The following is a 12,971-nucleotide window of genomic DNA, read 5'->3' on the forward strand; positions in this document are numbered from 1 at the left end:
GGTTAACCTTGCCCAGTTACAAAAGCCTGTAGCTAATTCTACCTCTTACTCATCTTCCCTTGAATTCTTTCTTGACAAGAATACCTGTTTCCTTCTGAGCATAGCTCTAGTTATTTACTTTCACTTCCTTATCCAACTAATCTGAATTTGAGATGACGTAGCTGTCTGAGGTCAGCCGTGCACTTTCTTTCTTTGAGATTGAAACATTCTTTTAAGGCTCTCTTTTCTTCCCTTGGTCTGAGACCAGGAAACTACAGAGCACTAGCTTCCTGGTATGTGGAGGTGTTTCTGCAGTTGAGGGAATGACCAGCTTTGTACAGTAACTGAAGTTGCTCAATAAAAGTCCAAGCAAAGAGCCTAATGTCCCCCATTGATGTGAGAATAAGGGCTTCTGGTGGTCCAGAGGCCCCTAGTCTAGCGTTTCTGTGTCACCTCTACTAATTTTCTCTCCTTTCTCCAGGTTGGTTTATAAGTGGTTCCTGCTGATCTATAAAATCAGCTATGCCACTGGCATCGTTGGCTACATGGCTGTCATGTTTACCCTCTTTGGTCTTAACTTATTATTCAAGTGAGTACCCTTTGCTTGTTTTTGCTGGTGTTTAGGAAGGGGGTACTGGTGAGATGTACCTTCCTTTCTGGGGCAAGTCCTGAGTATGAACAAAGGGGGCATGGCACCCAGGGTAGGAGACTTGGGCTGTGGGGCATGGGGGGTGGGCCCTCCATGATTTGTGCTGGCAAAGAGAAAGAAATGTCTGGATAATAGAGTTAGAGTCTCAAATCATTGATTGTATTTCCCAAGAGTTTATATTTTAGTGGAAAAATGTAATAACAAAAGTAGGCATTAGTAATGACTGTAGCCAGTTACCTATAGCTCCATCACCCTATAGAACCGTCTTCCTTGTCTGCGTGTGACATTTTATTGCAGCATCCTCTCTCCCTGAGGAGAGACTTATGTTCAGATAGACAGGGGTTGGCAAACTATGTCCTGTGGGCCAAAGTGGCCTACCTCCTGGTTTTATAAAATGAAAAAACTTTTTACAGGAACAATCACACTCACTTGTTTACACATTGTCTATGGCTGTTTTTGCAGTAAAACAGCAAAATTGAATAATTGTGGCAGATACAAAGCCTAAAATATTTACCATCTGACTCTATAGAAAAAGATTGCTGACCCCTGGACTCAGTTGAACTCATAAGACACAGTTGGCCAGAAGGATACAAGACAGGAAATAGCAGGGCCGTGTCTGTAGGAGTCCTCAGAATAGTCCCAGGGCTGAGATACAAGGGAATGAGACCACGCAGATGGGTCTGGGAGCCACCCAGGCCCAGAATCCCCCATGTCCCACAAAGGGATACATCAGCTTTCAGACTCTCCCAGTCCAGATACAGTGTACTAATCACAAGTCGGGGTTCAACATGGAAGAACTGATGCTTTGTAACACAGCTGACATTTCACCTTTATCAGGTTTCTAAGGAAATAGTTCCAGAAAGTTAACCTTTCAGTCCCGCTCTGTTGTTGGGCACATAGTTTGTTTTTCAGTTTACTGCTGTCACAGATGACATTGCTAAGTTGCTTCCTAAGGATACTTTACCAGGAGTGGGATTCTGACTGTTGCTTCATATTGTCAAGCTTTCTAGAAGATCTGTATCAGCCCACAGGCCCACCACCCCCAACTAAGGCAGAAGCCGAGTAATCCTGGAGGCTGAGACTAGAGGGTACAGTGAGTGAGTAGGGCAGAAGAAGGTAGAAATGTAGTTTCCTGGCTGAGGTAGTAGGGGCTGGGGACTGTGGATCATGAGGAATCCTAAGCCTGGGACAGTACACTGAAGCCAGAGAGTTGGGATTCAAATCTAAATTCGTGACCACTGGCCTCTTCCTCAAACCTAGTACATTGTGGGCAGGAGTCTCTGAAACTGAAAGGAATAAGTTCTACTTTATATAGTGTGAGGACACCCATGGAATTCTTTATTCCAGGGATAGTACAGGCTGAAAGCATAAACAGGCTACACAAAGGCTTACAGGAATTCATCAGTGCAGAGTCAATATATCTTACCGAAGGAAAGCAAGATATTTCCAGATATCTTCCTAACCCATGTGGTTAAAAAAAAAAATCAAGATTCTGCATTATGTTTCAAAGATATTTATTCTAGAATTACAATTTCTTTTTACTTATGTAAACTGTACAAGGAGGAAAACATAATTGAGAGTCTTGACCATTTTTATGCTACTGATCAAGTTAATTGGTATAAGATCACAATGTTTCATTAGCAGGTTAAATACTACATTATTGGGCAAAAAAATAAAGATGAAGATCATTTCCTTCAAAAAAAAAAAAGGTTGGGCAAGTTCAAGTTTCTAAGATAAATATAACTTACAACTTTTAAGTGAACACATACTATTAACAGTAAAATGTTTTAACAAAGATAATTTTCTATAAGAAACATTTAAAGATTCAAGTTTGCAAATTATTAGTCCCTGGAATTACTAAAAACAACGTTCCTAATATTATAGGCATGTTGTCTGTCTTAGTAAGTAGACTTGGACCAGGATTTAACCTTGATGACAATACAGAATATGTATAGATGCAACTTAAAATTTTGTGGTAACTGGTATGTAATTATTTACTAACTTTATCTTTCTTTTCTAAAGGTGTGGTTGGCAAACTTTTTCTATAAAGGGCCAAAGAATAAATATTTTAGGCTTTGTGGGACAAAAGGCAAAATCGAGGATAGTATGTAGGTACTTACATAACCAGATAGAAGGCTCTTCCCTTGCTCCCCCCTTTTGCCTGGGTGGGGTGTCTCAGATGGTGGGCATACTTTGCACCCACTTGCCATCAGATGAGATTCTCAGGAGGGGCCTGATGGGAGTGGGTGACCACTGGGATCATTTTCGTTCTATGCTCCGGTGACACCCAGATCCTGCTGGGCCACTCCCTCCTTTCGCAGGGCTCAGCCACTTCAACTTGGGCAGCTGGCTGAAGGTGAGGCAATTTAGTGAGTTGCCAACTTCCAGACTGAAAATTCCACTGCTTAGTGCCCGGCAATCGCCAACAGTGGAGTCCCAACATATAGGTGTTAGCCAGAGTAGGCCCTAGGCAGCTGCCATGGTCACCAGTTAGAGGAGGCAGGCCCTGGCAATAAAGTGGGGAAGAGGGCAGAAGGGGATACCCTGGCTTGGTCTTTGCAGTTCCCAATCCTAGCCTGTTCAGATGGTGCCCACAGAACATGTAAAAACAGGCAACAGGCTGGATTTGGTTTTCGTTTGCCAACACTTGCTCCAGGTCTTGAGGCTTCCAACTTTAGGCGCTGCCTTACATGTCCCAGAGCAGTAATCCAAAGCAGTGGCGTCCGAGGGCAGGCCTGACAGACAGGCTGTGCTTCTTCCCTTACAGGATCAAACCAGAAGATGCCATGGACTTTGGCATTTCTCTCCTCTTCTATGGCCTCTACTATGGTGTTCTTGAGCGGGACTTTGCGGAAATGTGTGCAGACTACATGGCGTCTACCATAGGGGTGAGTTCACCTTGGCTCTTAATACTGCCTCCTGCCACCTCCAGAGAGTTCAGGATGGCATCACTTGTTTGGTGGAAGAGATAAGCCGTACAAAATCCTTCAAGATGTGAGTGGTATGTATGGAGATTCCTTCCTTAAAAATTGGAAAGTCAGATCTCAGATGGAATTTTTAACTCTAAGCCATTATAAGAATCACTTTACCCTGCAGGAGATTGTCCCTCAACAAATATTTATTTAATGCCTCCTGTGTGTCTGGGCACTGTGTATGTGCTGAAATGACAAAGGTATACAAAAATAAACATGGTTCTTGCCCAGATGGAGTTTACTCTCCAGTGACAGAGATGAATATTAAAGTAATGAGAACATAAATAAATTATATGTGATATATAATATATTATTATATTATGAATTATATTACTAAAATTATAACTTTAATAAATGTTATGAAGGGAAGGGTCATGATACTATGAACAAATATAGTCCTAGTCTTGGGGCTCAAAGGTAGCTTTCCTGAAGATGTGACTATTGAACTGACCTGAACAATGAGTAGGGGTTAACTAGATGAAGTGAAAAGTGAAGTGTGTACCGAGGAGAGGAAATAGCATGTGTGAGAGTCCTGCAGTGGGAGAGAGGGTGAGCACTTTGAGGAACTAAGGCTCATGTGGCTGCTGGGCTGAATTATAGTGGAAGTATCTGGCGGGATAGTCAGAGGCTAGACTAGAGAAAGCCTTTTGGCCAAATGAAAGATTGTCATTTTTATACTAAAAATACCAGGAGGCTAAGATAGAAAATGACACCATCAGATCTGCACTTTGAAATGATCATTCTGGCTGCTTGGGTAGAGAATAGATCAAAGCACATAGATTGGAGTGACCTGCTTAAGACTGTTTAAGAGACAGTTGCAGTAATCTGGGCAAGGTGAAGGTAGCTTGGATTAGGGCAGAAATGGTGAGAAGTGGGGAGAAGTGGACTATTTGAGAAGTATTTTAGAGGTAAGTTTGACAGGACTTGGATATAGATTCGTTCTGGAGACTGAAGGAAACAATATGAGGGAAAGAAAGGGAGGTGTCAAGGCTGACATTTCTAACTCAAGCAACTCCTTGGATGGGATACTCTTCACTGAGATAGGAAATGCTGCAAGAGGACCAGGTGGAGACCGTGGGGAGACTCTTCAAGCTTAGAATACGGGTAAAATCACAGCCAATCTAAGAAACCCAAGTCAGTATCCCTGTTTCTTTTTTTCAAAATGTAAATATGTCTTTGCTTTGCTGTTGATAACAGTAATACATCCATTTGGTAATTGTATAAACAACACAGACTTGCTCCCCATCTCAATATCATCCTGTTAGGCCTCACCCCAAGGAGGAATATTTCCGAGTTTAATAGACATATGTCCAATTCTATGCTGAAATACGTGTGACTCTGTCTGGTGAGTGAGGACTGAAGGACATTCAGAAGTTGCTACATCGAGGTTTGGCAGGTTAGGAGGATATCTGGGAAGCAGGTACTCTTGGAACGCCCGGCTAACAGTCCTAGTGTTTAGGCAGCAGATATCAGTGGAGACCAATTGAGAACAAGAAAGGCTTGGCTGTGACTTCACGTGAGGCACCTCAGCAGCTCTTGGTGAGTTTGAGGCAGTTTTGAAGGTAGGAGCCTATTGGCTGTGCAAATTTGCATGTCACTGCTGCTGCGACCTCATTTGTGCCATGAGCTGGTAGTCTCAGGCCAGTTCACGTTAAATAGAATACTCAGCTGTCACCTCCAGTAGCTTTAATCAGGTACAGTTTTAGATCTAGGACTTTGTTCCTCAGTGTCATGGGACTGTTTATTTTTCCTGTAATGAATCAAATTGAAAACAAAGCATATTGGGTCACTTTATAGACAGCCTATTAGATTCTTTTCTGAACAGCTGTCTTATGTTTTAGCTGCATTTCACGTCTTTTATCTATTTGTGTAGATTTCAGCAATTCCTTTAATCAGTTCACTCCCAAAAGAGATTTCCAGGCCCTGGATTGTCTCATTACTAACTTCACTTTCAACTGCAGCTGTTTACTAAGCCTGCTTTATGGCACAGCCAGCTTTTCAAAGTCACTCTCGCCAGAATCCTGTCCTTTACCCTCTAGTGATTTCTTTTTCTTCTCGTTCTGTTTTTATAGGACCAATTCTCTGCTTTTTCCAGGTTGTTGCCAACTTTATCTCAAGATTATTATTAGCTGTCAATTTAAGCATAGCCTTAATTCCCTCAGATGGGTCCCTAATAACCAGCCTACAGAATCCCTCTTATGTCCAAATGGAACTGAGCTCAGAATTGATCCATAAGTTAGCTTCTCCTCTGGGAGATGGAGCTGTTACATTGGCCTCCCAAAATGGGATTTGAGCTGGGCCTCTTTCCATGCTCTCGGGAAGAATTATTGGGTACTCCAGTGATTATAAATGATAATCCCTAGTAACATAATTGCCTAATAATGATCATTCCAGCTTCACCAAGAGACCTGGTGGGACAATTTCTCGTTAGGGTGGAGTGTGCCTCAACCACCAGCTCTTGACCTCTCATATTCTTCCTTTTGTGGGATCTCGCTTGTTACCACCACTACTCCCTAACAGTGTGGCCCAAGGATAAACCCATGTACCTCCTTGTACTTACTCTTAGCACAAGAACATAAAGCTCAAACAATCACACTGGACTTTATTAAAGGGTTAAGGATGATAGCAGGAAAATAAACCATGAGGATCTGAATGAGGTTAATCTGACTTACCAGGCTGCCTCCTTTCCAGGGCTTTCAGATACTGCCTCATTTAACTCTAGCCTACCTCTTAGCACCCACCACCTCGAATCCACATCTAGACAACAACATCCTCCAGATGTCTAGACTTACAGCCTGTGTTCCTGACAAAGTAATGCCACCCCTCCCCTATGCCACAGGCCAGCCTTCTGAATCCTGGTATCTCCTGTGAGGACCTACTTTTCCCTAGGTAACTGACATTGAGAAAGGCTTTCCTTTTCAGAAGAACCACTGTAACCAGCTGTCTCTTTCAGAGGAGGCATGCTAACTCCTTTCCAAAAAAGGTGATCTTGCTGACCCTAACTATAGACAGGCAGTTTGCTGCTTTCCCAGGCTCCCATCCTGGGGGCAGGAAGTGGGTCATAGGAAGACTCGATGGCTTGTGATAGTACTGGGTGAGTCACCAGGAGTTAATTCATTGGTTGTTTTCTAATAGTCCTAGCAAATATTTCTGAGACTTAGTGACAGGCCTTCTGCTAGGGCTCAGGATGACAACAGATTAGACCAGGCAGGGAAATGGGAAGAAAGACTCCAACATGGGATAAAGGAATAGATTGCAATAACTTCACAGTTCTTTCCAACCCTGAGAATTCTAGGGCTGTCTTATTTCTGCCCAAGTCTTTGGTCAAGTGGGCCTTGGTATGCTCAGGAACTCCTGGGCCCCTAAGCCACAACAACCTCAATTTTAAGAATATCCCTGGCCTTGAAGCCAGGATCTGATCAATGCTTTGGGGAGGGCAATGTGAGGAAGCCAGGAGACTAGCTTTCTACATTGAGTTACCATGAGTTGGCATTCATTGGCCAACTCATTCATTCGTTTATTCAAGCATCGGTTATTTATCACCCATCTACAGTGTACAAAGTATGACCACCAAGTGCAACCTTTGCTAGCACCACCACCCACTCCCATATATAGCACTAGTTGTTTTTTCTAAATTGTGATAAAATACACAAGCATACCATCTTAACCACTTTTAAGTGTACAGTTCAGTGGCATTAATACATTTACATGGTTCTGCAACTGTCACCACCATCCATCCATAGAACTCTTCATTTTGCAAAACTGAAACTCTATACCCGTTAAACAATAACTCCCCGTTCCCTGCTCCCCCGAGCCCCTGGCAACAATCATTCTGTTTTCTGTCTCTTACGAATTTGACTACTCTAGATACCTCATGTAAGTGGACTCATACAATATTTGTCTTTTGTGACTGGCTTATTTCACTAAGCATAATGTCCACAGGGTTCACCCATGTTATATAATGTGTTAGAATTTCTTTCCTTTTTAAGGCTGAATGATATTCTATTGTGTATATATACCACTCTTTCAGCCCTAGTAATTTTTCTTAGTCTTTTGTACATTCTGTGATCACAGCCCTTATATCAGAGAGTCATAGTTGATTTTGGAGAGGTACCAGATCAGGAACTAGTCTAATTCTTCTCTTGGTCCCCCTCTGGGAGTGGTTTGACCTAAAAAGATCTGTAATTAATTACTTTCACAATTCCTAGAAATAAAACCATGAGGTTTTGTAATTCTATTAATAAGTAGTCTCAGTTCCTTTTACCCTGTTCTACACTACTCTGTTTAGTGTAGAATAGCTCTTTGTTTTGCCTCACATGGAGAAATTTGTGACTCTCGTTGAGTCAGGTTGACTCAAGGGAATCTTGGATGGTGTCTGTTTTTTCTAGCTGGTTACTGTGAGGTCATAAGCTTGTGACAGCCAGTCAGTATAGTTTCCATTCACACCCGAAAGTCATGTTGGGGTGGGGGTAGGGTCATGGAGGATTGTGAAATAAGCTTATTTCTGGGGCTTTCTCCTCTACCAGAGAGATTGGGCAGGCAGGGTAGTAACATATTTGTTTGTGCTGCTTTGGACCATGTGTCCTACCTCACATTTTCTATCTTCCGGGCAAGTTTCTGTGCCCCAGATTTACTATTTCATGGATTCTCAGCAGCCCCAGATAATATGAGGACAGGACTAGCTGCCCATTCATCTGACTTGAAGTAGTGGAAAGAGCTAAGAGGTTAGAGTCAGACAGACCTAGTTTCAAAATCTCATCCACTTTTAATTGGCTGTGTACTCTTGAGCAAGTTGCTTGACCTCTCTGGTCTTGTTTTCTTAGCTGTAGTAATATTACCAGACCTACAGAATTGTGATAAGGAACAAATGGGTTAATGCCCAGCACTTTGCAGAGTCAGAGTAGCCTGGCTTGTGGCAAATACTCAGTAGATGATGATGATGATGGATGGTGATCGCTACCATTTTATCACGTACTGACTGTACCGTCCTGCTGTGCTGTGCTATATACCTGCTGTACTATATACCTGTGCTTACCTGGAGCACAGAGGCCCTATAGGATTTGTCTTTGTATCTTCATCACACCTGACACACAGAGAAAGACACAGAACAGACAAATCATCGTCACAAGTAATTGCCAGTTCTCTCTGATGCTATCTATTGTCTGAAGTCATCTCAGACCAGTCGGTGGCATGGAACCTTCACTACTCGAATCCTGAGAAATGGGTATTTTATTCAGGTTTTCAGCAAGTATTTCTGGAGCCAGCTACTTGAACTGATGGGCACTGGCTGCTCTCCCTGGCCTCAGGCAGGGCTCTCCTCCTTGGGCATCAGTCTCCTCACTGGTCAAGGTGCTGGACCAGAAGAGCTCGCAGGGCTTTCATGGCCCACATTTCCTGTGACGGTCAGTGGCTGTAGGTTAGAACTCGTATTTCCTGAGCACCTACTTTGTGCGAGCTCCTGGGATTTTTGCATGTTTTCTCAGTGCATCTTCCCAATATTGTGAGGCTGGGAGTAGTGTTTCTATCCTGCAAAAGAGAAATCTGACTCTATCTGGAGAGTTTACCCTCCCATTTTGAGTAACCTCTGTTTCAAATCTTCTCCACTCTCAGACCTCTCACATTCCTTCCCTCTGTCCCCTTCATTCTGAGCAGATGACCCTGCCTCTTTTTGCCTGAGAAACTAGAACCCAAACAGGAATCCCCACAATTCCTGACATCATATTTACATATCTACTCCTGTTTGCGCCTGTCTCCTGCTTCCCTCAGTTACAGTGGAATAAGTGGCCTTTCTCGCATCAGGGGCCAGCCCTACCTGTGCTCTGGGTTCCACACCTCCTGCCTGCTCAGGGACCCTGTAATCTGTCAACTTCTGTTCTCACCCATGACTTCAACTTCTCCCTCTAATGGGCTCTTCCATTAACCTTTTCAGCATTCTGTTTCAAAAAATACCCTTTCTTTGGCCCACCTTCTCCTCTATCTACTGAGCCATTTCCTGACATTCACAGCTGACCTTATGAAGTTCCTGTTTCCTTTTGATCAACTTTTACTTACTTTTTGGCCCATTCTAATCTGGTTCGACTCATACCCTTCTTCTAAAGTAACTCTTACTCAAATCATCCATGACTCCGTGTCACCCATTCTGGTGAACTGACTGGTCTCAGCAGCTACCAGCACGGTTGACTCAACCATTCCTACCTTCTTAAAAGGGTTTTTCCCCCTCAGCTTTTGTGACTTTACTCTGTCCTGGTTTTCCTTCTGTCTCTCTGCTATTTTCTGTCTCCTCTGCTAACTTTCCCTCCCCTTACATGTTATTCTTCCTCTGAGCTCAAGCCTAAACTATCCTCTTTGTTCTTCACAGAAAAGGTATTTCCCTTTTCTTTTCCCCTGGCTTCCAGATCTCTCATCCAAAACTCTCTTCTGAGCTCCAGACCTTTTCTCTTCAGCTGTCTCTTTGGCGTCACCAGTCTGTCCACTTCTTTCAGTTTTTACTACCATCAGGTTAGCCCAGGCCATTACCTTTGCACAGGCCCACATCATCTGTTGCTTTTAAAGAGCGGTAACTGTCTCTTAGCTGGTCTCTCTGAATCCATGTTGGCCTCATCTCCAGTCCACTTTTTATACAGAAGACAGAGTGATCTTTTAAAAATATGAATCTGATCGTGTTCCTCCTTACTTAAATAAAGCCTCTAGACAACTTCCCATTTTAAGCCCAAGATCTTTCATGTGGCCAGTAAGGTCTTACTGCTTTCCTCTTTCTGTAGGTTCCTTTCAGTTTCTCAAATACACCGAGTCCTTCCTGCCCCCAGGGCCTCTTTGCACTTCTGCCTTTCTTCCCCTCACTAACGCCCACCCATCCTTTACCTCAGCCTCAAATGCCGCTCCCACCAGGAAGCCACCTCAGGTGACCAAGGCTTGGTTAGGAACCCCTTTCACTGCTGTGTTCTTTGGTAGCCTTTTTAATGCCTTTTAAGTAAGTAATTATCATTTTAGACTTTTTAATAATTAGTTCTCATCTTATGTAAATATTTTTTTAATGTCAATCTCCCCTAGCTGTAGATTCCATGAGGACAGAGGCCAGCTATGTGTTTTTCCGGCATTCTGTCCCAAGGTCTTAACACCAGTGACTGATACTTAGTAGGTGCCCAATGTATTTTATTTTTTATTTTATTTTATTTTTTAATATATTTTTATTGAAGTATAGTCAGTTTGCAATGCTGTGTCAATTTCTGGTGTACAGCACAATACTTCAGTCATAGGAACATACATATGTTCGTTTTTATATTCTTTTTCACCATAAGTTACTACAAGATATTGAATATGGTCCCCTCTGCTGTACAGTATAAACTTGCTGTTTATCTATTTTATGTATAGTAGTTACCAATATATTTTGACAGAAGGAGGGAGGAAGAATTTAAGTGGCTTGCTCAAGGTCATCAAGATAGTAAGTGACAGAGGATGGAAATGCAGTCTGTCTAATCCTGACAAATTAGTTGCACAACAATGTGAATATACTTATTAACACTACCAGACTGTATATTTTAAAGTAGTTAAGATGGTAAATTCTGTATTCTGTGTGTTTTACCATAGTTTTTACAACAATGACAAGAAAGAAAGAAACAATAGGTTAAATTTCAACTTTTTTCTCCTTGGGGCAGAGGGAAATACTGTATAGCTATTTAACAATAAACCACAAGGAAACTACAGAATTTGGGATTCCGTTTTGGAACGTAGAATTGGTTATCCATTGTGATTGAGTGTGATGGTGAATGGTCTTTTAAAGTTGGGTGTGTCTCGTTGTCTTGCACTTTGCTTTATTGCACTTTGCAGATAATTCAGGGTTTTTTTTTTACAAATGGAAGGCTTGTGACAGCCCTGTGTCAGCAAGTCTGTCAGCACCATTTTCTAAGAGCACTTGCTCACTTTGTGTCTGTGTCGCATTTTGGTATTTCTTACACTATCTCGAACTTTTTCATTAATTTTATATTCATTATATGCACCAGGAAACTGAAAAATCCCTGTGACTCGTTTTATTGCAGTCTTCTGGAACCAAACCTGCAATACCTCTGAGGTTGGCCTATAATATATATTCATTAAGGAAAATATGAGTGCAGAGAAGTAGGCAGCTAATCCTGCTACCAAACTCTCTCTCATGTGAACATTCTCATACATTTCCTCATGATCTTTTGATAGATTTGGGCTTGCCTTCACATGTGCTGATAATACAGTGCCTCCGATTTGGTACCCTGCTTCAGACACCTAATGTTACATCTCAAGCTTCAATTGACTCACTGTCTAGTCCCTTGAGTGCGAACCATGATTTATTTAGGCATTTTCCTGGTATTGGTCATTTATGGTTGTTTCCATTTCTCTGCTTGCTTTTGTTTGTTTGCTTTTGTTCTTTTTGTTAACTGTTTTTATTGTAAAATATATGTAACATAAAATTCACCATTTTAGCCATTTTTAAGTGTACAGCTCAGTGCATTAATTATATTTACAGTATTGTGCAATTGTCACTACTGTTTCCAAAATTTTTCATCACTCCAAACTGAAACTATACCCTTTAAGCAATAACTCGCTATTTCCTCCCCCAGCCCTATTCTGTGAATTTGCCTATTCTGGATGTTTTATCTAAATGGAGTCATACATTTGTCCTTTTGTGTCTTAGTGTAATATTTTCAAGGTGCAGGCATGTCGTAGCATGTATCAGGACTTCATTACTTTTATGACTGAATGACATCCCACTGTAGGGATATACCACGTTGTGTTTCTCCATTCTTCTGCTGAGGGTCACTTGGGTTGTTTTCATCTTCTGGCCATTTGTGATTGCTGCTGCTGTGAGCATTGGTGTACAAGTGTGTGGTCAGCTTCTGTTTTCATTCTTTAGGGGTATGTACCTGAGAATGGAATTGCTGTGTTGTGTGGTAACTCTGCATTTAACTTTTTGAGCGCTTGCCAGAGACTCTTTGCTTCTTTAATTATAAATAACACTTAAATGAGTATCTGTATGCATGAAGCTTTTTTTAGATTTCTACTATTTCTTTAAATTCCTTTAGGAGAAACTAATGGGTTAAATGGTGTGACAGTTTGCCAAATCCTATCGAAAAGGATTGAACCTCTTTTGCTGCTGCCACAAGTGTCTTGAGAATGCCCTTGTCACCCAACCCGCATTGCACCGGGTGCTTCACCATTTCAAATCTTGAAGAAGAGCTGTTGTCCATCTCTCATGGAACCAGAGTCTGGCCGCAGACTGGCTTTGCTGATGTAGCCCCCGATCACCAGCCCTGAGCCCTTCTCCCTCCCTTGTCCCTGATGCTGACCCAGCCCAGTCTTTAGGTCCTATTAGACTTGGCTTCCCAGCCCATCTCTGGTCT

At 42.2% G+C, this 12,971-nt stretch overlaps 1 protein-coding gene across 10 annotated transcripts in view; it reads left to right on the plus strand.

Moving 5' to 3' along the window:
• Window positions 1–12,971, plus strand: part of LOC105083277 (E3 ubiquitin ligase RNF121) — an 87,135-nt gene that overhangs the window by 48,245 nt on the left and 25,919 nt on the right. For all 10 annotated transcript variants that reach the window (XM_074372553.1, XM_010973063.2, XM_074372562.1 and 7 more), the window contains 2 exons: window positions 461–568; window positions 3,396–3,516. In XM_074372553.1, the coding sequence (XP_074228654.1) occupies window positions 461–568; window positions 3,396–3,516 (229 nt within the window). The remainder of the gene's footprint in view (window positions 1–460; window positions 569–3,395; window positions 3,517–12,971) is intronic.

Source organism: Camelus bactrianus, chromosome 10, assembly GCF_048773025.1.
Source record: "Camelus bactrianus isolate YW-2024 breed Bactrian camel chromosome 10, ASM4877302v1, whole genome shotgun sequence".
In the NCBI taxonomy this organism is placed as follows: Eukaryota; Metazoa; Chordata; class Mammalia; order Artiodactyla; family Camelidae; genus Camelus; species Camelus bactrianus.